Here is a 24,467-nt window from a genome sequence, read left to right as displayed (position 1 = left end):
GGAACTGAGGCTAGGCCAAACAGTAGAGCCACAAAACTGGTAATGCTTGTCTAAAAAGAGAATCTCCGACACTAAAAGTGATCTGGATGAATCGGAATATGCAGATACACATCCTGTAAATCTATTGTAGACATATAATGCCCTTGCTAAACAAAAGGCAGGATAGTCCTACAGTAACCATCTTGAATGTTGGTATCCTAACATAACGATTCAATAATGATAGATCCAGAACTGGTCTGAAGGAATTGACCTTCTTTGGTACAATGAAGAGATAAAATAAAACCCCAGCCCCTGTTCCAGAACTGGAACTGGCATAAATACTCCAGCGAACTCTAGATCTGAAACACATTTCAGAAATGCTGAGCCTTGCTGTGTCAACTGGGACACGGGAAAGAAAAGAATCTCTTAGCAGGAGGCCTTAACTTGAAGCCAATTCTGTACCTTTCTGAAACAATGTTTCTGAAACCAGAGATTAAGAACGGAATTGATCCAAATTTCTTTGAAGAAAACGTAATCTGCCCCATACCAGCTGAGCTGGAATAAGGGCCGCACCTTCATAGATACTTAGGAGCTGGCTATAGGTTTCTATAAGGCTTGGATATATTCCAAACTGGAAATAGTTTCCAAACTGATACCGCTCCTGAGGATGAAGGATCAGGCTTTTGTTCCTTGTTGTGAGGAAAGGAACGAAATGATTATTTACCCTGGAAAGAAAGGGAAAGCAAAGTTGACTTAGAAGACATGTCAGTATTCCAAGTTTAATCCATAAAGCTTTTCTAGCTAAAATAGCTAGAGACATATACCTGACATCAACTCTAATGATATCAAAAGATGGTATCACCAATAAAATTATTAGCATGTTATAGAATAATAATAATGCTATAAAATTATGATCTGTTACTTGTTGCGCTAAAGTTTCTAACCAAAAAGTTGAAGCTGCAGCAACATCCGCTAAAAATATAGCAGGTCTAAGAAGATTACCTGAACATAAGTAAGCTTTTCTTAGAAAAGATTCAATTTTCCTATCTAAAGGATCCTTAAATGAAGTACTATCTGCCATAGGAATAGTAGTACATTAGCAGGAGTAGAGACAGCCCCATAACCTTAGGGATTTTTGTCCCAAAAAACTCTAATCTGTCAGATGGCACAGGATATAATTTGCTTAAACGTCTAGAAGGAGTAAATAAATTACCCAAATTATTCCATTCCCTGGAATTACTTCAGAAATAACATCAGGGAGATAAAACACTTCTGGAATAACTACAGGAGATTTAAAAACCTTATTTAAACGTTTACATTTAGTATCAAGAGGACCAGAATCCTCTATTTCTAATGCAAATAACACTTCTTTAAGTAAAGAACGAATAAATTCCATCTTGAACAAATACAAAGATTTATCAGCATCAACCTCTGAGACAGAAACCTCTGAACCAGAAGAACCATTATCAGTATCAGAATGACGATGTTCATTTAAAAATTCATCTGAAAAAAAGAGAAGTTTTAAAAGACTTTTATGTATACTAGAAGGAGAAATAACAGACATAGCCTTCTTAATGGATTTAAAAAATAAAATCTCTTATGTTATCAGGAACACTCTGAAAATTAGATGTTGACGGACAGCAACAGGTAATGTAACAGTACTAAAGGAAATTTTATCTGCATTAATAAGTTTGACATGACATGCAATACAAATAACAGCTGGAGAAAACAGATACCAAAAGTTTATAGCAGACTTAGCTTGGTAGCTCCAGCACTGTGCAGTGATTTTCCTGTAGTATCTTCTGACTCAGTTGCAACGTGGAACATCTTGCAAATATGTAAAAGAAAAAAACAACATATAAAGCAAAATTGATCAAATTCCTTAAATGACAGTTTCAGGAATGGGAAAAAAATGCCAGTGAACAAGCTTCTAGCAACCAAAAGCAATAAAAAATGAGACTTAAATAATGTGGAGACAAAAATGACGCCCATATTTTTTAGCGCCAAAAAAGACGCCCACATTATTTGGCGCCTAAATGCTTTTGGCGCCAAAAATGACGCCACATCCGGAACGCCGACATCTTTGACGCAAAATAACGTCAAAAAATGACGCAACTTCCGGCGACACGTATGACGCCGGAAACGGAAAAGAATTTTTGCGCCAAAAAAGTCCGCGCCAAGAATGACGCAATAAAATGAAGCATTTTCAGCCCCCGCGAGCCTAACAGCCCACAGGGAAAAAAGTCAAATTTTTGAGGTAAGAAAAAATATGATAATTCAATGCATAATCCCAAATATGAAACTGACTGTCTGGAAATAAGGAAAGTTGAACATTCTGAGTCAAGGCAAATAAATGTTTGAATACATATATTTAGAACTTTATAAATAAAGTGCCCAACCATAGCTTAGAGTGTCACAGAAAATAAGACTTACTTACCCCAGGACACTCATCTACATGTTTGTAGAAAGCCAAACCAGTACTGAAACGAGAATCAGTAGAGGAAATGGTAAATATAAGAGTATATCGTCGATCTGAAAAGGGAGGTAAGAGATGAATCTCTACGACAGATAACAGAGAACCTTATGAAATAGACCCCGTAGAAGGAGATCACTGCATTCAATAGGCAATACTCTCTTCACATCCCTCTGACATTCACTGCACGCTGAGAGGAAAACCGGGCTCCAACTTGCTGCGGAGCGCATATCAACGTAGAATCTAGCACAAACTTACTTCACCACCTCCCTTGGAGGCAAAGTTTGTAAAACTGATTTGTGGGTGTGGTGAGGGGTGTATTTATAGGCATTTTAAGGTTTGGGAAACTTTGCCCCTCCTGGTAGGAATGTATATCCCATACGTCACTAGCTCATGGACTCTTGTTAATTACATGAAAGAAATCCTCATTTCTAAGGAATCTATTATTGTTCCCAAGAAGGGAACTCTTGTCGACGGAGACAGAGAACTTTTTTCTATGTTCACCTTCCATCCGTGTGATCTGAGAAAGGCCAGAACGATGTCTGTATGAGCCTTTGCTTTTGACAGGGACGACGCTTGTATTAGAATGTCGTCCAAGTAAGGTACTACTGCAATGCCCCTCGGTCTTAGAACCGCTAGAAGGGACCCTAGTACCTTTGTGAAAATCCTTGGAGCAGTGGCTAACCCGAATGGGAGGGCCACAAACTGGTAATGCTTGTCCAGAAAAGCAAACCTTAGGAACTGATGATGTTCTTTGTGGATAGGAATATGTAGGTACGCATCCTTTAGATCCACAGTAGTCATAAATTGACTTTCCTGGATAGTGGGTAGAATCGTTCGAATGGTTTCCATCTTGAACGATGGTACCCTGAGAAATCTGTTTAGGATCTTCAAATCCAAAATTGGTCTGAAAGTTCCCTCTTTTTTGGGAACTACGAACAGATTGGAATAAAATCCCATTCCTTGTTCCTTTATTGGAACTGGGTGTATCACTCCCATCTTTAACAGGTCTTCTACACAATGTAAGAACGCCTGTCTCTTTATTTGGTTTGAGGATAAGTGAGACATGTGGAACCTTCCCCTTGGGGGTAGTTCCCTGAATTCCAGAAGATAACCTTGAGAAACTATTTCTAGCGCCCAGGGATCCTGAACATCTCTTGCCCAAGCCTGAGCAAAGAGAGAGAGTCTGCCCCCCACTAGATCCGGTCCCGGATCGGGGGCTACTCCTTCATGCTGTTTTGTTAGCAGCGGAAGGCTTCTTGGCCTGCTTACCCTTGTTCCAGCCTTGCATCGGTTTCCAGGCTGGTTTGGGTTGTGAGGCATTACCCTCTTGCTTAGAGGATGCAGAATTAGAGGCTGGTCCATTCCTGAAATTGCGAAAGGAACGAAAATTAGACTTATTTTTGGCCTTGAAAGGCCTATCTTGTGGAAGGGCGTGGCCCTTTCCCCCAGTGATGTCTGAAATAATCTCTTTCAATTCTGGTCCAAATAGAGTTTTACCTTTGAAAGGGATGTTAAGCAATTTTGTCTTGGATGACACATCCGCTGACCAAGACTTTAGCCAAAGCGCTCTGCGCGCCACAATAGCAAACCCTGAATTTTTCGCCGCTAATCTAGCTAATTGCAAAGCGGCATCTAAAATAAAAGAGTTAGCCAATTTAAGTGCGTGAACTCTGTCCATAACCTCCTCATATGGAGTCTCTCTACTGAGCGACTTTTTCTAGTTCCTCGAACCAGAACCACGCTGCTGTAGTGACAGGAACAATGCACGAAGTGGGTTGTAGAAGGTAACCTTGCTGTACAAAAATCTTTTTAAGCAAACCTTCCAATTTTTTATCCATAGGATCTTTGAAAGCACAACTATCTTCGATAGGAATAGTAGTGCGTTTGTTTAGAGTAGAAACTGCCCCCTCGACCTTAGGGACTGTCTGCCATAAGTCCTTTCTGGGGTCGACCATAGGAAATAATTTCTTAAATATAGGGGTGGGGAACAAAAAGTTAGGCATTTTGGATAAAATATTTGCTACGGAGTTATCCATTACAGCCGTTAATTGTTGCATGGTAATAAGCATTGGCGCACTAGATGTACTAGGGGCCTCCTGTGTGGGCAAAACTGGTGTAGACACAGTAGGAGATGATGTAGTATCATGTTTACTCCCCTCATCTGAGGAATCATCTTGGGCAATTTCATTATCTGTGGCAGTACTGTCCTTACTTTGTTTGGACGCTATGGCACAATTATCACAATGGGGAGACACATTGGCTTTCATACATATAGAACATAGCTTATCTGAAGGCACAGACATGTTAAACAGGCTTAAACTTGTCAACAAAGCACAAAAAAAAGTTTTAAAACAAAACCGTTACGGTCTCTTTAAATTTTAAACAGAAAACACTTTATTACTGAATATGTGAAAAAGTATGAAGGAATTGTTAAAAAATTTCACCACAGTGTCTTAAAGCATTAAGAATATTGCACACCAAATTTCAGAGCTTTAACCCTTAAAATAACGGAACCGGAACCGTTTACAAATTTAACCCCTATACAGTCCCAGCTATAGCCTTTGCTGAGACCCAACCAAGCCCAGAGGGGAATACGATACCAATTGACGCCTTCTAGAAGCTTTTCCAGCAAATTTCAGATCCTCACACATGCATCTGCATGCCCTGCTCTCAAAAAACAACTGCGCAGTAATGGCGCGAAAATAAGGCTCAGTCTACACCTAGGAAGGCCCCCTGACTGGAAAAGGTGTCTAACATAGTGCCTGCCGTTTAATAAACGTTCCCCAAGTTTATAAATGCGAATTGTCAGCATAAATATGAATAAAATGCCCAAATAAAGCAATCGATTTAGCCCATAAAAATGTCTACCAGTTTTTTAGCCCATATTAAGCCCTTTATTCTGTTTGTTTGACTAAGAAAATGGCTTACCGGTCCCCATGAGGGGAAATGACAGCCTTCCAGCATTACATGGTCTTGTTAGAAATATGGCTAGTCATACCTTAAGCAGAAAAGTCTGCTAACTGTTTCCCCCAACTGAAGTTACTTCATCTCAACAGTCCTATGTGGAAACAGCAATCGATTTTAGTTACTGTCTGCTAAAATCATCTTCCTCTCACAAACATAAATCTTCATCCTTTTCTGTTTCAGAGTAAATAGTACATACCAGCACTATTTTAAAATAACAAACACTTGATAGAAGAATAAAAACTACATTTAAACACCAAAAAACTCTTAACCATCTCCGTGGAGATGTTGCCTGTGCAACGGCAAAGAGAATGACTAGGGTGGGCGGAGCCTAGGAGGGACTATATGGCCAGCTTTGCTGGGACTCTTTGCCATTTCCTGTTGGGGAAGAGATATCCCACAAGTAAGGATGACGCCGTGGACCGGACACACCAATGTTGGAGAAAACACTTTAAATCAAGTTAACAAGCAAATGTAAAAAAACGGTACTGTGCCTTTAAGAGAAACAAATTTTGTCAGAATTTGAAAAACAGTGAAAAAATGCAGTAAATCAAACGAAATTTTTACAGTGTGTATAATAGGCTAACAGAGCATTGCACCCACTTGCAAATGGATGATTAACCCCTTAGTTCAAAAAACGGATTAAAAAACGAAATAGACGTTTTTTAACAGTCACAACCAACTGCCACAGCAAGCTGTGGCCCTACCTTCCCCAATAAACAACTTTGGAAAGCCTTTGGGCCCTTCAGAGAAGTCCTATAGCATTCAGAGGGCCTTTGAGGGAAGCTGGATGTCACAGTTTGTAATTTTAACTGCACCAACTGTAACTTTTATACTACAACAGTGGAAATTGTTTCTAGTAAAAATTTAAGCCAGCCATGTGGAAAAAACTAGGCCCCAATAAAGTTTTATCACCAAAGCATATATAAAAACGATTAAACATGCCAGCAAACGTTTTATATTGCAATATCATAAGGGTATTACCCCTGGGAGTAAGCATGATACCAGTCGTTATTAAATCACTGTATTCAGGCTTAACTTACATTAATCCGGTATCAGCAGCATTTTCTAGTGTTTTCCATCTCTAGAAAAAATTATAACTGCAAATACCTGATAGCAGAATAAACTGCATGCCATTCTCTCGCTGAAGTTACCTCATCTGTGTAATCCCCTCAGACATATGTGAGAACAGCAATGGATCTTAGTTACAACCTGCTAAGATCATAGAAACCTCAGGCAGATTCTTCTTCTATTTACTGCCTGAGATAAAATAGCACAACTCCGGTACTATTTAAAAATAACAAACTTTTGATTGAAGAAAATAAACTAGCTATATTTAACCACTCTCTCCTACAACGTCCTTGCTTGTTGAGAGTTGCAAGAGAATGACTGGGTATGACAGTTAGGGGAGGAGCTATATTACAGCTCTGCTGTGGGTGTCCTCTTGCAACTTCCTGTTGGGAATGAGAATATCCCATAAGTAATGGATGATCCGTGGACTGGATACATCTTACAAGAGAAATGTTTGTCATTATTGTATGAATTGGCTCTATAGTGGAATGGCAGCAATACTGTGGGTTGCTATGGTACCCAACACCATTTAAAACCATTCTATTTATGGCTTATCCACAGGCTTGTTATTTCAGCAGGTGCACGTGACAATGTTATTACATATTTGTGCCCTGCAATATCTTACAAGTCTAGAAGTAATAGAATTTCCTGATTTCGATAAATACAAATAAACATGTATATGTGGTGTGAGTTTGTGTCATTTTTCTTAGAGAGCATCACATACCATATAAGTGAGGTCAGCTCATATAGCTCCTGGGGACTCCGTGGAACCAGGTCAATTTGCTCCAGGCAACTGCCATTTGAGGCCCCACACAGGAGGAAATGCAAAGTTTCTGCAATGTCTAATAATAAAAATAATATCTATTAAAAAAAAAAAAAAAAAACATATGCCACATCAATGAAAAAGGTGTTTAACATCAAATTAAATTGTAGCCTGGTTAACCAAAATCTTTACCAAATACACAATCTATCCCAAAATGCCTAGTGTTAAAGGGACAGTGTACTGTAAAATTACATAAATAATAATAAATAATTCTCCAATGACTTGTTATATCAGTTGGAGAGTATACAATGTATGGTGAACTCATTCTTTATGTTAATTATTATATTTAAAAAAGTTTGTTTTGTTAATTGCAAACACAACCCTTTTAAGTGGGTTAAGCTTTTAGAAACAGAAGACATCTTTATATCATGTTTTTCTCTATACATACACAAACCTTCTATTTTTTCTTTGTCTATAGAAAAAAGCAGATACTAAAAGCAAATGAAAATATACATTTTAGTACCTGACTTTCCCACCCTTTACTGGACTGTTGCCAATTCTGGTTTACATAGCTTTTTATTAGATACATTTTTTTTTCAGTATAGGTGTTGGTTTTAGCAGGCAAATTCAGCTATTTTAGATGTAAAAAATAAAGTTAAAGGCGCAATTTGTAAACAAATTAATGCACCCCAGCAGGTAAAATGGAGCATTAGGAACACATTAAAAAGGGAGAACATTTTACAGTACAATGTAAGCTAAAAGAACAAACAAAATCTCAATAAGACAAGTAATACATTTAAAATAACAAATGGGCGGCAAAATGTTTTATCTAAGGCTGAACTAACATTCAGTATAGTTTATGCAAGCAGATTTGGCGTACAATAGGTATAACAACCAGATTTATAATTAGGAAAACCTATATATCCAATCTCAGACTATATAGAGTCCTGTGCTACGTGGGAGTAGGTCTCCTAGAATTTTATTTCTGAATCTTTGAAGGTTTAGGATTATTCTACCGGTCAAAATTCTTGCTGGAACTGAAGTTTGATATTTGGCAAAGCATAATTTACTACAGCACCTGCAGTTGCAGCATTTTCCACAGTTAAAGGGACAGTCTACAATAGAATTGTTATTGTTTTAAAAGATAGATAATCCCTTTATTACCCATTCCCCATTGATGCATAACCAACACAGTTATATTAATATACTTTTTACCTCTGTGATTACCTTGTATCTAAGAACCTTCTTCCAGCCACCTGATCACATGACTGTGACTGTTTATTATCTATTGTCTTGCATTTAGCATTGTTTTGGGCTAAATCTTAAATGCCTGAACACAGTGTTATCTATATGGCCCACGTGTACTTTCAGTCTGTGTTGAAAAGGAATTTCAAAAGCCTGTGATAAGAGGCAGTCCTCAAGGGCTTAGAAATTAGCATATGAGCCTACCTATGTTTAGTTTAAACTAAGAATACCAAGAGAACAAAGCAAATTTGATAATAAAAGTAAATTGGAAAGTTGATTAAAATTACAAGTCCTATCTAAATAATGAACGTTTTTTGACTAGACTGTCCCTTAAAATGCAAGAGGCCATAGCATGAGTGATTGGTTTCATTGTCACAATGCATCAGTGTAAAATAGCTGCATGTGCAAGCTCTGCCTGCTACCTTCTGCAATGCAACAAATATGGAGATCTTCTTTACTTATACAGAAAGATGCTGCACCAAAGCAACAGGAAAAAAAATTAGGTCAATAAAACATACAAAAAAATAACAAAATGTATGCTTACCTGATAAATGTATTTCTTTCCGGATACGGTGAGTACACAGAATCAATTACTGTTGGGAATAACATTCCTGGCCAGCAGGAGGAGGCAAAGATCACAACAGCAAAGCTGTTAAGTATCACTTTCCTTCCCAAAACCCCCAGTCATTCGACCGAAGGGAAATGGAGAGAAAAAAAAAGTAACACAAGGTGTAGAGGTGCCTGAGGTTAGAGTTAAAAATAGATGTCTTAAAATAAAGGGCGGGCCGTGGACTCACTGTATCCGGAAAAAAGGAAATTTATGCTTACCTGATAAATTTATTTCTTTTACGATATGACGAGTCCACAGATTTTATCCTTACTTATGGGATATCGCCTCCTGGTCAGCAGGAGGAGGCAAAGAGCACCACAGCAGAGCTGTATATATAGCTCCTCCCTTCCCTCCCACTCTAGTCATTCGCCCGAAGTTAGGAAGAGAAAGAAAAAGCCAAGGTGCAGAGGTGACTGAAGTTTAACAAAAATAAAGACCTGTCTTAGAAAATGACAGGGTGTGGCCGTGGACTCGTCATATCGTAAAAGAAATAAATTTATCAGGTAAGCATAAGCAAGATATGACGAGTCCACAGATTTCATCCTTACATATGGGATACTATACCAAAGCTATAGGACACGGATGAAAGGGAGGGACAAGACCGGGAACTAAACGGAAGGCGCCACTGCTTGAAGAACCTTTCTCCCAAAAACAGCCTCGGACGAGACAAAAGTATAAAATTTGGAAAATTTGGAAAAAGTGTGAAGAGACGACCAAGTTACAGCCTTGCAAATCTGTTCAACAGAAGCATCATTTTTGAATGCCCATGAGGAAGCCACAACCCTAGTAGAATGAGCTATAATTCTTTCAGGAGGCTGCTGTCCAGCAGTCTCATATGCACAACGGATGATACTCTTCAGCCAAAAATAAAGAGAGGTAGCCGTAGCTTTCTGACCCCTATGTTTTCCAGAGAAAACAACAAATAATGAAGATGATTGCCGAAATTCTTTAGTCGCCGGCACGGACCACATCCAAGTTATGTAACTGACGCTCCTTCTTAGAAGAAGGATTAGTACACAATGAAGGAACAATAATTTCCTGATTAATATTCTTGTTGGAAACAACCTTAGAAAGAAAACCAGGTTCAGTACGTAACACTACCTTATCAGAATGAAAAATAAGGTAAGGAGAATCACATTGTAGAGCCGAAAGCTCAGAAACTCTGCGAGCAAAAGAAATAGCAACCAAAAATAAAACTTTCCAAGATAACAACTTAATATCTATGGAATACATAGGTTCAAACAGAACCCCTTGAAGAACCATAAGAACTAAATTCAAACTCCAAGGAGGAGCAATAGGTCTAAACACAGGCCTGATCCTAGTCAGAGCCTAACAAAAGGATTGAACATCTGGAATATCTGCCAGACGTTTGAGTATCAAAATAGATAAAGCAGAAATCTGTCCCTTTAAGGAACTTGCCGATAACCCTTTCTCCAATCCTTCTTGGAGAAAGGACAAAATCCTAGGAATCCTAAACTTACTCCATGAGTAACCCTTGGATTCGCACCAATAAAGATATTTATGCCATATCTCATATCTTATGATAAATCTTTCTAGTAACAGGCTTACGTGCCTGAATCAAGGTATCAATGACCGAATCAGAGAACCCTCGCTTAGATAAAATCAAGCATTCAATCTCCAAGCAGTCAGCTGTAGAGAAATTAGATTTGGATGATGGAAGGGTCCCTGAATGACAAGGTCCTGCCTCAATGGAAACTTCCACGGTGGCAGAGATGACATGTCCAGATCGGCATACCAAGTCCTGCAAGGCCACGCAGGAGCGATGAGAATCACTGAAGCCCTCTCCTGTTTGATCCGAGCAATCACCCTGGGAAGGAGAGCAAACAGTGGAAACACAAGCTAGTTTGAACGACCAAGGCACTGCCAAGGCATCTATCAGTTCAGCCTGAGGATCCCTGGACCTGGACCCGTATCTTGGGAGCTTGGCATTCTGACGAGATGCCATAAAATCCAGCTCCGGCCTGCCCTATCTGAGAATCAGGGTGGCAAAGACCTCCGGATGGAGTTCCCATTCCCCCGGATGAAACGTGTCTGCTCAAAAAATCCGCTTAACAGTTGTCTACTCCTGGGAAGAAGATTGCCGACCAATAAAAAGAGTGAGCCCCCGCCAACTGAATTATCTTGGATACTTCTGTCATCGCTAAGGAACTCCTTGTTCCTCCCTGATGATTGATGTAAACTACAGTCGTGATGTTGTCCGACTGGAATCGGATGAATTTGGCCGAAGCCAACTGAGGCCAAGCCTGAAGTGCATTGAATATTGCTCTCAACTCCAGAATATTGATTGGAAGTAGAGACTCCGAACGAGTCCACACACCCTGAGCCTTTAGGGAATTCCAGACTGCGCCCCATCTTAGTAGACTGGCATCCGTTATCACTATCACCCATGAGGGTCTGCGGAAGTACATCCCTTGGGACAGATCCGGCGACAACCACCAAAGAAGAGAGTCCCTTGTCTGCTGATCCAGATCTATTTGAGGAGACAAATTTGCATAACCTCCATTCCACTGATTGAGCATGCTCAGTTGTAGAGGTCTGAGATGAAAAGGAGAAAACGAGTCCATTGCCGCCACCATCAATCCAATTATTGGATATAGAGTCTATTAGAGTTCCCAGGAAAGGAACCCTTGTCCGTGGAATTAGTGAACTCTTTTCTAGATTCACCTTCCACCCGTGAGACCTTAGAAACGATAGAACCATGTAGGTATGAGACGTTGTCAGCTGATAAGAAGCCTGGATCAGAATATTATCCATATAAGGCGCTACTGCAATGCCCCGCGGGCTCAGAACCGCTAGCAGCGACCCCAGAACCCTCGTGAAATTCTGGGTGCCGTGGTCAGACCAAAAGGAAGAGCCACGAACTGAAAATGTTTGTCCAGAAAGGCAAACCTCAGGAACTTGTGACGATCTCTGTGGATAGGAACATGAAGACATGCATTCTTTAGATCCATGGTAGTCATAAATTGACCCTCCTAGATCAATGGAAAAATGGTTCGAATAGTGTCCATCTTAAAAGATCGAACTCTGAGAAACTTGTTTAGACTCTTGAGATCTAAGATAGGTCTGAAAGTTCCCTCTCTCCTTAGGAACTACAAACAGACCTAATACAGTTCCTGTCCCTGTGAAAGAACGGGACACAGGAATCCCAAAGAAAAGAGGGCCCATTCACAATGTAAGAATACCTCTCATTGAGATGATACATCTGGATGCCCTTTATATTAATGTGCTGCCGCACAGGTGTGCACGCAGCCGGATGCTATGGCAAACCTTAAAAGGCAGACCCTCCAACCGCTTGTGCATAGTGTCTTAGAAGGCCCAACTATCCTCAACAAGAATAGTAGATTGCTTAGTCAAAATGGAAATAGTCCCACCTTACGGACCGTCCGTCCAGAGTCCCTGACAGCGTCAGCTATCAGGAATATCTCCAAGAATTCGGAAAAACCCAAAGCATCTCCCTCCTTCATAATATGGAGGAAGCATTGGAAATATAAATTACCGAAAAACATCCTCTAGGAATGTTTCCCCCCTCGTGGAAATACCATAACTCTGCACGGAGTGTAAAGGAAGCGCAGGGCACCGAATGTGGATCATAGATTTCCAAGGAACACTTATAGGAGAAAAGAATGGCATAACTTGACCATTATCAACCTGTTCCAAATAGCCATCTCCTTAGAGCGAGTAGGTACAAACAAAAAATGAAAACGGTATCATTATGTACACTTTTGTTCCATCCCAAATCACAAGGGATGAATGAACAAAAACAGAAATTCCTTGATAAAACTTTCACATAAAAAGACGGTACTGTCTCTGTAAATCTTGAAAGAAATTGTCTTTTCGTACAGTTGTTCCATCCTTTAGACAGAAAGGAGGTTAACAACAAACAGCTGAATTTATGCAATAAAAATAACATAAAAAACAGTACTGTCTCTTTAATCTTGAAAGAAACTGCCTTTTTGTGCAGTTGTTCCATCATATAGACACAAAGGAGGAAAGAACAAATAAACAGCTGAATTTATGCAATAAAAAAAAACATAGAAAAAACGGTACTGTCTCTTTAAATAATAAACAGTAACTTTTTCTTCAACATGCATGGTTGTATTGATTAACAAGAAATCTCCTGTGTACTCTCAGAAATCATGCTGAAGTAATCAAATGCAAATATCCTAAGGCTCATATAGGATGCCTATTAACCCCTTATTTCTATCTGTGCCATACACAACTGAGAAATAACGAGACATATAAAAGCAGTTCAACTGCACTCTTTTGCAAAGGATAGCCACACTGGACTGTGTGAGAGGTTCTGTCCCCGGTACACAAACAGGCGTCACAGAGCTCCGCCCCTTGTGGGCGTTAAGACGCTCTAACTCCCGTTGCTAGCCTAGAAGACAGAGAAAGCGTCCTTGAAAGTGGAGCACTTCGCAACTCCGCCCATCGTGGGCAGGAAGACTCTTCAACTCCCAGCATTTGTCTGAATATGCCCTAGGAACAGAGGAAGCGCCTGAAAGCGGCGTGAACTAACAACTCCGCCCATCGTGGGAGTGAATAGCAAACAATCTCCCGGCCGCCATTATTATAGATAGGCCACCGGGAGCTATGTAAAATACAGATTGGGGGCTCAAGATGTACCATATAGGAAAGCCCAATATGCATTGTTGGAAAAAACAAACCGAAGTGACCCATACACCCTTCCAATAAATGTTATAGCATCAAACTTAACATTAACGTTAACATTAATGGAGCCAGCTCCTGGACGTATAGAAACATCAAACAAACTGACATTAACTACCATGTCAGCAGAAATTCTGTCATAAACCGTTCCTACTAGGAGAGGCGACGTGTCCCATTACAGTAAGAGTCCTGTTGTCATGCGGACTCCATTACTTAGCCCATGCATATGTGACTGTCCAGGAATTTTAACTGCCGGAATGCTAGCCCCCGCTAAGTATGTGCTGTCCCACCGTTCACATGTAGGATACTGACAACATAAATAAGTGCTCCATTTCTCTGAGATCCACCCAGAATAAAAAGTTAGCACTTAACTGGGAAGCTGTGCGACAGCATGGCAGTCCAGCAGATGTTCAGATTTCCTCTCCCTCTCATAGCCCTGTGGACAAAGATCAGCCTGAGTTAAAAGTGCTTAGGCTATCTAGATTGGGGCAGCAAATATGTATAGGAGGCGCTGTGAGAATTTTGTCCCACCAGTTCCTATTGCTTCAAGCCACCAAATGCTTCTCTTTTTGTACTGAAGAGACTGATCTGGTCTAGGCTACACCCCAGCACAAAGTAGCACTCAGCGGCACTACTTTAAAAAATAATAAACTCTTGATTGAAGATTCTAAACTAACACCTCACTTTACCTCTTCCTATCACTAACACAGGCAAAGAGAATAACTGGAGTGGGAGGGAAGGGAGGAGCTATATATACAGCTCAGCTGTGGTGCTCTTTGCCTCCTCCTGCTGACCAGGAGGCGATATCCCATAAGTAAGGATGAAATCCGTGGACTCGTCATATCTTGTAAAAGAAAAATAAATTTATTAGGTAAGCATAAATTTTGCTTTCTTTCCTAAGATACGGTGAGTCCACGGAATAATCAATTACTGTTGGGAACCAATACCCAAGCTAGAAGACACCGATGATTAGAGGGGGACAAGACAGGTAACCTAAACAGAATGCAACACGGCTTGAAGAAACTTACTCCCAAAAGAACCTCAGTCGAGGCAAAATAATCAAATTTGTAAAATGTAGACAGGGTATGCAGAGAAACCCAAGATGCTGCCTTGCAAATACATTCCACAGAAGCTTCACCTTGAAAACCCAAGAAGAACAGCCCTAGTGGAATGAGCTGTAATTCTCTCAGGAAACTGCTGACCAGCAGTTGCATAAACAAAACCAATTATACTTCTCAAACAGAGAGAAAGAAGTAGCAGAAGCTTGCTGACCTTTAAGTTTCCCAGAAAAACAAACAAACAGGACAGAAGACTGGCATAAATCCCTAGTCGTCTGTAAATAAAATTATAAAGCATGCACAACCTCCAAGTTGTGCTATAAACGTTCTTCAGAAAAGAAGAACAATGACAAAGAAGAAACAACTATTTCCTGAGTAAATATTTCTGTCCGAAACCACTTTAGGAAGGAACCTAACTTAGTAAGAAGAACCGCATCATCGGTACAAAAGATAAGATAAGGCAAATCACACTGCAAAGCTGAGAGTTCTGACTGAGCAGAGCCGATAGCAATAAGAAACAAAGCCTTCCAATATAACAACTTAATATCTATGGAATGTAATGGCTCGAATGGAGCTTGCTGCAAAGCTTTAAGAACAAAGTTAAGGCTCCTAAGAGGAGCCACAAATCTAAACACGGGCCTGATACTGACCAAGGCCTGACAAAAAGATTGCACATCTGGCACGTCTGCCAGACGCTTATGCAGCAAAAAAGATAATGCAGAAATCTGACCCTTCAGAGAACTGACTGACAAAACCTCTCTCCAGACGTACCTGTAGAAAGGACAAAATTCTAAGAATCCTGACCCTACTCCAAGAGTAGCCCTATGATGCACACCGATATATACACCTTATCTCATGGAAAATCCTGTATCTTAACAGGATTGCAAGCCTGAACCATGGTCTCAATAACAGACTCAAAAACCACGCTTAGACAGGACTAAGCGTTCAATCTCCAAGCAGTCAGCTTCAGAAAAACAAAATTTTGGATGAAGGAAGGTACCCTGAAGAAGGTCCTTTCTCAGAGGCATATTACAAGGTGGGAGAGACAACCTCTCCACTAGGTCCACATACCAGAACCTGTGAGGCCACGCAGAGGCTATTAGATCACTGATACTCTCTCCCGATTGATACGTGCAAAGACTTGTGGAAAGGAGAGAAAACGGAGGAAAAAGGTAAGCCAGCCTGAAACCCCAAGGGATCTCCAGAGCATCTAACAGAGCGGCCTGTGGATCCCTTGACTTGAACCGTTTCGCCAATACGCCAACAGATCCAACACCAGCATCCCCATTTGAGGATCAAACTGGAGAACACCTCCGGATGGAATTCCCAGTCCCCGGGATGAAATAGCTGTCTGTTCAGAAGTCTGATTCCCAAATGACCACCCCTGGAAAGTGAAAGACAGACAACAAAAGTGAGCTTCCGCCCACTGAACAATCTAAGTCACCTCCTACATGGCTAAGGAACTCCGAGTTCCTACCTGGTGTTTGATATAAACCATTGAGGTGATTTGTCCTACTGGAACCAAGCTAAGGACGACTGAAGCCAAGTCATCCGAGCATTTTAAATCGCTTTTAACTCCCAGATGTTAAAGAGGAGAGCAAACACTTCTGAATCCGTAATCCCTGTGCCTTAAACAAAACCCAGACTGTTACCCTGCCCAGCAGGTTGGTGCACATGTTCACATCACCCAGATATTTCTCCAAAAGTATGCGCCACGAGACAGATACTCCTGGAAAAACCACTAAGGAAGAGAGATTCTAGTCGACAGATCTGGAGCTATCCACTTGAGCCAGATCCAAACTTTCTCTATTTTATAGAAAAAGGCAAAAGGAATGACGTCCATAGTAATCAGACTAATCTATATATATATATATATATATATATATATATATATATATATATATATATATATATATATATATATATATATAATCACTGAAAAGTGAAGAAAAACATAATTTATGCTTACCTGATAAATTTATTTCTCTTGTAGTGTATCCAGTCCACGGATCATCGATTACTTATGGGATATTCTCCTTCCCAACAGGAAGTTGCAAGAGGATCACCCACAGCAGAGCTGCTACATAGCTCCTCCCCTCATTGCCATATCCAGTCATTCGACCGAAACAAGACGAGAAAGGAGAAACCAGAGGGTGCAAGGGTGACTGTAGTTTAATTAAAATTTAGACCTGCCTTAAAAAGTCAGGGCGGGCCGTGGACTGGATACACTACAAGAGAAATAAATTTATCAGGTAAGCATAAAACATAATTTATGTAAGAACTTACCTGATAAATTCATTTCTTTCATATTAGCAAGAGTCCATGAGCTAGTGACGTATGGGATATACATTCCTACCAGGAGGGGCAAAGTTTCCCAAACCTCAAAATGCCTATAAATACACCCCTCACCACACCCACAATTCAGTTTAACGAATAGCCAAGAAGTGGGGTGATAAGAAAAAAGTACGAAAGCATATGAAATAAGGAATTGGAATAATTGTGCTTTATACAAAATCATAACCACCATAAAAAAGGGCGGGCCTCATGGACTCTTGCTAATATGAAAGAAATGAATTTATCAGGTAAGTTCTTACATAAATTATGTTTTCTTTCATGTAATTAGCAAGAGTCCATGAGCTAGTGACGTATGGGATAATGACTACCCAAGATGTGGATCTTTCCACACAAGAGTCACTAGAGAGGGAGGGATAAAATAAAGACAGCCAATTCCTGCTGAAAATAATCCACACCCAAAATAAAGTTTAACGAAAAACATAAGCAGAAGATTCAAACTGAAACCGCTGCCTGAAGTACTTTTCTACCAAAAACTGCTTCAGAAGAAGAAAATACATCAAAATGGTAGAATTTAGTAAAAGTATGCAAAGAGGACCAAGTTGCTGCTTTGCAGATCTGGTCAACCGAAGCTTCATTCCTAAACGCCCAGGAAGTAGAAACTGACCTAGTAGAATGAGCTGTAATTCTCTGAGGCGGAGTTTTACCCGACTCAACATAGGCAAGATGAATTAAAGATTTCAACCAAGATGCCAAAGAAATGGCAGAAGCTTTCTGGCCTTTTCTAGAACCGGAAAAGATAACAAATAGACTAGAAGTCTTACGAAAAGATTTCGTAGCTTCAACATAATATTTCAAAGCTCTAACAACATCCAAAGAATGCAACGATTTCTCCTTAGAATTCTTAGGATTAGGACATAATGAAGGAACCACAATTTCTCTACTAATGTTGTTGGAATTCACAACTTTAGGTAAAAATTCAAAAGAAGTTCGCAACACCGCCTTATCCTGATGAAAAATCAGAAAAGGAGACTCACAAGAAAGAGCAGATAATTCAGAAACTCTTCTGGCAGAAGAGATGGCCAAAAGGAACAAAACTTTCCAAGAAAGTAATTTAATGTCCAATGAATGCATAGGTTCAAACGGAGGAGCTTGAAGAGCTCCCAGAACCAAATTCAAACTCCAAGGAGGAGAAATTGACTTAATGACAGGTTTTATACGAACCAAAGCTTGTATAAAACAATGAACATCAGGAAGAATAGCAATCTTTCTGTGAAAAAGAACAGAAAGAGCAGAGATTTGTCCTTTCAAAGAACTTGCGGACAAACCCTTATCTAAACCATCCTGAAGAAACTGTAAAATTCTCGGTATTCTAAAAGAATGCCAGGAAAAATGATGAGAAAGACACCAAGAAATATAAGTCTTCCAGACTCTATAATATATCTCTCGAGATACAGATTTACGAGCCTGCAACATAGTATTAATCACAGAGTCAGAGAAACCTCTGTGACCAAGAATCAAGCGTTCAATCTCCATACCTTTAAATTTAAGGATTTCAGATCCTGATGGAAAAAAGGACCTTGTGACAGAAGGTCTGGTCTTAACGGAAGAGTCCACGGTTGGCAAGAAGCCATCCGGACAAGATCCGCATACCAAAACCTGTGAGGCCATGCCGGAGCTACCAGCAGAACAAACGAGCATTCCTTCAGAATCTTGGAGATTACTCTTGGAAGAAGAACTAGAGGCGGAAAGATATAGGCAGGATGATACTTCCAAGGAAGTGATAATGCATCCACTGCCTCCGCCTGAGGATCCCGGGATCTGGACAGATACCTGGGAAGTTTCTTGTTTAGATGGGACGCCATCAGATCTATTTCTGGAAGTTCCCACATTTGAACAATCTGAAGAAATACCTCTGGGTGAAGAGACCATTCGCCCGGATGCAACGTTTGGCGACTGAGATAATCCGCTTCCCAATTGTCTACACCTGGGATATGAACCGCAGAGATTAGACAGGAGCTGGATTCCGCCCAAACCAAAATTCGAGATACTTCTTTCATAGCCAGAGGACTGTGAGTCCCTCCTTGATGATTGATGTATGCCACAGTTGTGACATTGTCTGTCTGAAAACAAATGAACGATTCTCTCTTCAGAAGAGGCCAAAACTGAAGAGCTTTGAAAATTGCACGGAGTTCCAAAATATTGATCGGTAATCTTACCTCCTGAGATTCCCAAACTCCTTGTGCCGTCAGAGATCCCCACACAGCTCCCCAACCTGTGAGACTTGCATCTGTTGAAATTACAGTCCAAGTCGGAAGCACAAAAGAAGCCCCCTGAATTAAACGATGGTGATCTGTCCACCATGTTAGAGAGTGTCGAACAATCGGTTTTAAAGATATTGAGATATCTTCGTGTAATCCTTGCACCATTGCTTCAGCATACAAAGCTGAAGAGGTCGCATGTGAAAACGAGCAAAGGGGATCGCGTCCGATGCAGCAGTCATAAGACCTAGAATTTCCATGCATAAGGCTACCGAAGAGAATGATTATGACTGAAGGTTTCGACAAGCTGCAATCAACTTTAGACGTCTCTTGTCTGTTAAAGACAGAGTCATGGACACTGAATCCATCTGGAAACCCAGAAAGGTTACCCTTGTCTGAGGAATCAAAGAACTTTTTGGTAAATTGATCCTCCAACCATGATCTTGAAGAAACAACACAAGTCGATTCGTATGAGATTCTGCTAAATGTAAAGACTGAGCAAGTACCAAGATATCGTCCAAATAAGGAAATACCACAATACCCTGTTCTCTGATTACAGACAGCAGGGCACCGAGAACCTTTGTAAAAATTATTGGAGCTGTAGCTAGGCCAAACGGCAGAGCCACAAACTGGTAATGCTTGTACAGAAACGAGAATCTCAGGAACTGATAATGATCTGGATGAATCGGAATATGCAGATATGCATCCTGTAAATCTATTGTGGACATATAATTCCCTTGCTGAACAAAAGGTAAGATAGTCCTTACAGTTACCATCTTGAATGTTGGTATCCTTACATAATGATTCAATATTTTTAGATCCAGAACTGGTCTGAAAGAATTCTCCTTCTTTGGTACAATGAAGAGATTTGAATAAAACCCCATCCCCTGTTCCAGAACTGGAACTGGCATAATTACTCCAGTCAACTCTAGATCTGAAACACATTTCAGAAATGCTTGAGCTTTTACTGGATTTACTGGGACACGGGAAAGAAAAAATCTCTTTGCAGGAGGTCTCAACTTGAAACCAATTCTGTACCCTTCTGAAACAATGCTCTGAATCCAAAGATTGTGAACAGAATTGATCCAAATTTCCTTGAAAAAACGTAACCTGCCCCCTACCAGCTGAGCTGGAATGAGGGCCGCACCTTCATGTGGACTTAGAAGCAGGCTTTGCCTTTCTAGCTGGCTTGGATTTATTCCAGACTGAAGATGGTCTCCAAACTGAAACTGCTCCTGAGGATGAAGGATCAGGCTTTTGTTCTTTGTTGAAACGAAAGGAACGAAAACGATTATTAGCCCTTTTTTTACCTTTAGATTTTTTATCCTGTGGTAAAAAAGTTCCTTTCCCACCAGTAACAGTTGAAATAATGGAATCCAACTGAGAACCAAATAATTTGTTACCCTGGAAAGAAATGGAAAGTAAAGTTGATTTAGAAGCCATATCAGCATTCCAAGTTTTAAGCCATAAAGCTCTTCTAGCTAAAATAGCTAGAGACATAAACCTGGCATCAACTCTGATAATATCAAAAATGGCATCACAGATAAAATTATTAGCATGCTGAAGAAGAATAATAATATCATGAGAATCACGATGTGTTACTTGTTGCGCTAAAGTTTCCAACCAAAAAGTTGAAGCTGCAGCAGCATCAGCCAAAGATATAGCAGGTCTAAGAAGATTACCTGAACACAGATAAGCTTTTCTTAGAAAGGATTCAATTTTCCTATCTAGAGGATCCTTAAACGAAGTACCATCTGACGTAGGAATAGTAGTACGTTTAGCAAGGGTAGAAATAGCCCCATCAACTTTAGGGATCTTGTCCCAAAATTCTAATCTGTCAGACGGCACAGGATATAATTGCTTAAAACGTTTAGAAGGAGTAAATGAATTACCCAAATTATCCCATTCTTTGGAAATTACTGCAGAAATAGCATTAGGAACAGGAAAAACTTCTGGAATAACCACAGGAGCTTTAAATACCTTATCTAAACGTTTAGAATTAGTATCAAGAGGACCAGAATCCTCTATTTCTAAAGCAATTAGTACTTCTTTAAGTAAAGAACAAATAAATTCCATTTTAAATAAATATGAAGATTTATCAACATCAACCTCTGAGACAGAATCCTCTGAACCAGAGGAATCATCAGAATCAGAATGATGATGTTCAGTTAAAAATTCATCTGTAGGGAGAGAAGTTTTAAAAGATTTTTTACGTTTACTAGAAGGAGAAATAACAGACATAGCCTTCTTTATGGATTCAGAAACAAAATCTCTTATATTATCAGGAACATTCTGCACCTTAGATGTTGAAGGAACTGCAACAGGCAATGGTACTTTACTAAAGGAAATATTATCTGCTTTAACAAGTTTGTCATGACAATCAATACAAACAACAGCTGGAGGAATAGCTACCAAAAGTTTACAGCAGATACACTTAGCTTTGGTAGATTCAGCACTTGACAGCGATTTTCCTGTAGTATCTTCTGACTCAGATGCAACGTGAGACATCTTGCAATATGTAAGAGAAAAAACAACATATATATAAAGCAAAATTGATCAAATTCCTTAAATGACAGTTTCAGGAATGGGAAAAAATGCCAAAGGACAAGCTTCTAGCAACCAGAAGCAATAAAAAATGAGACTTAAATAATGTGGAGACAAAAGTGACGCCCATATTTTTTCGCGCCAAATAAGACGCCCACATTATTTGGCGCCTAAATGCTTTTTGGCGCCAAAAATGACGCCACATCCGGAACACGTATGACGCCGGAAACGGAAATAGAATTTTTGCGCCAAAAAAGTCCGCGCCAAGAATGACGCAATAAAATGAAGCATTTTCAGCCCCCGCGAACCTAACAGCCCACAGGGAAAAAGTCAAATTTTAAGGTAAGAAAAAATGTTAAATTAAAATGCATTATCCCAAATATGAAACTGACTGTCTGAAAATAAGGAAAGTTGAACATTCTGAGTCAAGGCAAATAAATGTTTGAATACATATATTTAGAACTTTATAAACAAAGTGCCCAACCATAGCTTGGAGTGTCACAGAAAATAAGACTTACTTACCCCAGGACACTCATCTACATATAGCAGATAGCCAAACCAGTACTGAAACGAGAATCAGCAGAGGTAATGGTATATATAAGAGTATATCGTCGATCTGAAAAGGGAGGTAAGAGATGAATCTCTACGACCGATAACAGAGAACCTATGAAATAGACCCCGTAGAAGGAGATCACTGCATTCAAATAGGCAATACTCTCCTCACATCCCTCTGACATTCACTGCACGCTGAGAGGAAAACCGGGCTCCAACTTGCTGCGGAGCGCATATCAACGTAGAATCTAGCACAAACTTACTTCACCACCTCCATCGGAGGCAAAGTTTGTAAAAACTGAATTGTGGGTGTGGTGAGGGGTGTATTTATAGGCATTTTGAGGTTTGAGAAACTTTGCCCCTCCTGGTAGGAATGTATATCCCATACGTCACTAGCTCATGGACTCTTGCTAATTACATGAAAGAAATTATGTTTTCTCTTGTTAAGTGTATCCAGTCCACGGATCATCCATTACTTATGGGATACCAATACCAAAGCTAAAGTACACGGATGATGGGAGGGACAAGGCAGGATTAAACGGAAGGAACCACTGCCTGAAGAACCTTTCTCCCAAAAACAGCCTCCGAAGAAGCAAAAGTATCAAATTTGTAAAATTTTGAAAAGGTGTGAAGCGAAGACCAAGTCGCAGCCTTGCAAATCTGTTCAACAGAGGCCTCATTTTTAAAGGCCCAGGTGGAAGCCACAGCTCTAGTAGAATGAGCTGTAATCTTTTCAGGGGGCTGCTGTCCAGCAGTCTCATAGGCTAAGCGAATTATGCTCCGAAGCCAAAAGGAAAGAGAGGTTGCCGAAGCTTTTTGACCTCTCCTCTGTCCAGAGTAAACGACAAACAGGGAAGATGTTTGGCGAAAATCTTTAGTAGCTTGTAAGTAAAACTTCAAGGCACGGACTACGTCCAGATTATGTAAAAGACGTTCCTTCTTTGAAGAAGGATTAGGACACAATGATGGAACAACAATCTCTTGATTGATATTCTTGTTAGAAATCACCTTAGGTAAAAACCCAGGTTTGGTACGCATAACAACCTTATCTGCATGAAAAATCAAATGAGAATCACATTGTAAGGCACATAGCTCAGAGACTCTCCGAGCCGAGGAAATAGCCATCAAAAACAGAACTTTCCAAGATAAAAGTTTAATATCAATGGAATGAAGGGGTTCAAACGGAACTCCTTGAAGAACTTTAAGAACCAAGTTTAAGCTCCACGGGGGAGCAACAGTTTTAAACACAGGCTTAATTCTAACCAAAGCCTGACAAAATGCCTGGACGTCTGGAACCTCTGCCAGACGATTGTGCAAAAGAATAGACAGAGCAGAAATCTGTCCTTTTAAAGAACTAGCTGATAATCCTTTGTCCAAACCCTCTTGGAGAAAGGACAATATCCTAGGAGTCCTAACCTTACTCCATGAGTAATTCTTTGATTCACACCAATAAAGATATTTACGCCATATCTTATGGTAGATTTTCCTGGTGACGGGCTTTCGTGCCTGTATTAAGGTATCAATGACTGACTCGGAGAAGCCACGCCTTGATAGAATCAAGCGTTCAATCTCCATGCAGTCAGTCTCAGAGAAATTAGATTTGGATGATTGAAAGGACCTTGTATTAGAAGGTCCTGCCTCAGAGGCCGAGTCCATGGTGTAAAGGATGACATGTCCACTAGGTCTGCATACCAGGTCCTGCGTGGCCACGCAGGCGCTATCAGAATCACCGATGCTCTCTCCTGCTTGATTTTGGCAATCAGTCGAGGGAGCAGAGGAAACGGTGGAAACACATAAGCCAGGTTGAAGAACCAAGGAGCTGCTAAAGCATCTATCAGCGTCGCATCCGGGTCCCTAGACCTGGATCCGTAAGAAGGAAGCTTGGCGTTCTGGCGAGACGCCATGAGATCCAACTCTGGTTTGCCCCAACGATGGATCAGTTGAGCAAACACCTCCGGATGGA

The 24,467-nt window shown here is 40.3% G+C and overlaps 1 protein-coding gene across 9 annotated transcripts in view; it reads right to left on the bottom strand.

The window, feature by feature from the left end:
* The window catches only part of TRIP12 (thyroid hormone receptor interactor 12), a 1,052,161-nt gene that overhangs the window by 570,280 nt on the left and 457,414 nt on the right, over positions 1-24,467 (bottom strand). For all 9 annotated transcript variants that reach the window (XM_053709826.1, XM_053709829.1, XM_053709830.1 and 6 more), the window contains one exon: positions 7,215-7,332. In XM_053709826.1, coding sequence (XP_053565801.1) covers positions 7,215-7,332 — 118 coding nt within the window. The remainder of the gene's footprint in view (positions 1-7,214; positions 7,333-24,467) is intronic.

This window comes from Bombina bombina, chromosome 4, assembly GCF_027579735.1.
Source record: "Bombina bombina isolate aBomBom1 chromosome 4, aBomBom1.pri, whole genome shotgun sequence".
NCBI lineage: Eukaryota > Metazoa > Chordata > Amphibia > Anura > Bombinatoridae > Bombina > Bombina bombina.
Note: the sequence above shows the minus strand (reverse complement) of the source record. Positions and strands in the feature narration are given on the sequence as shown.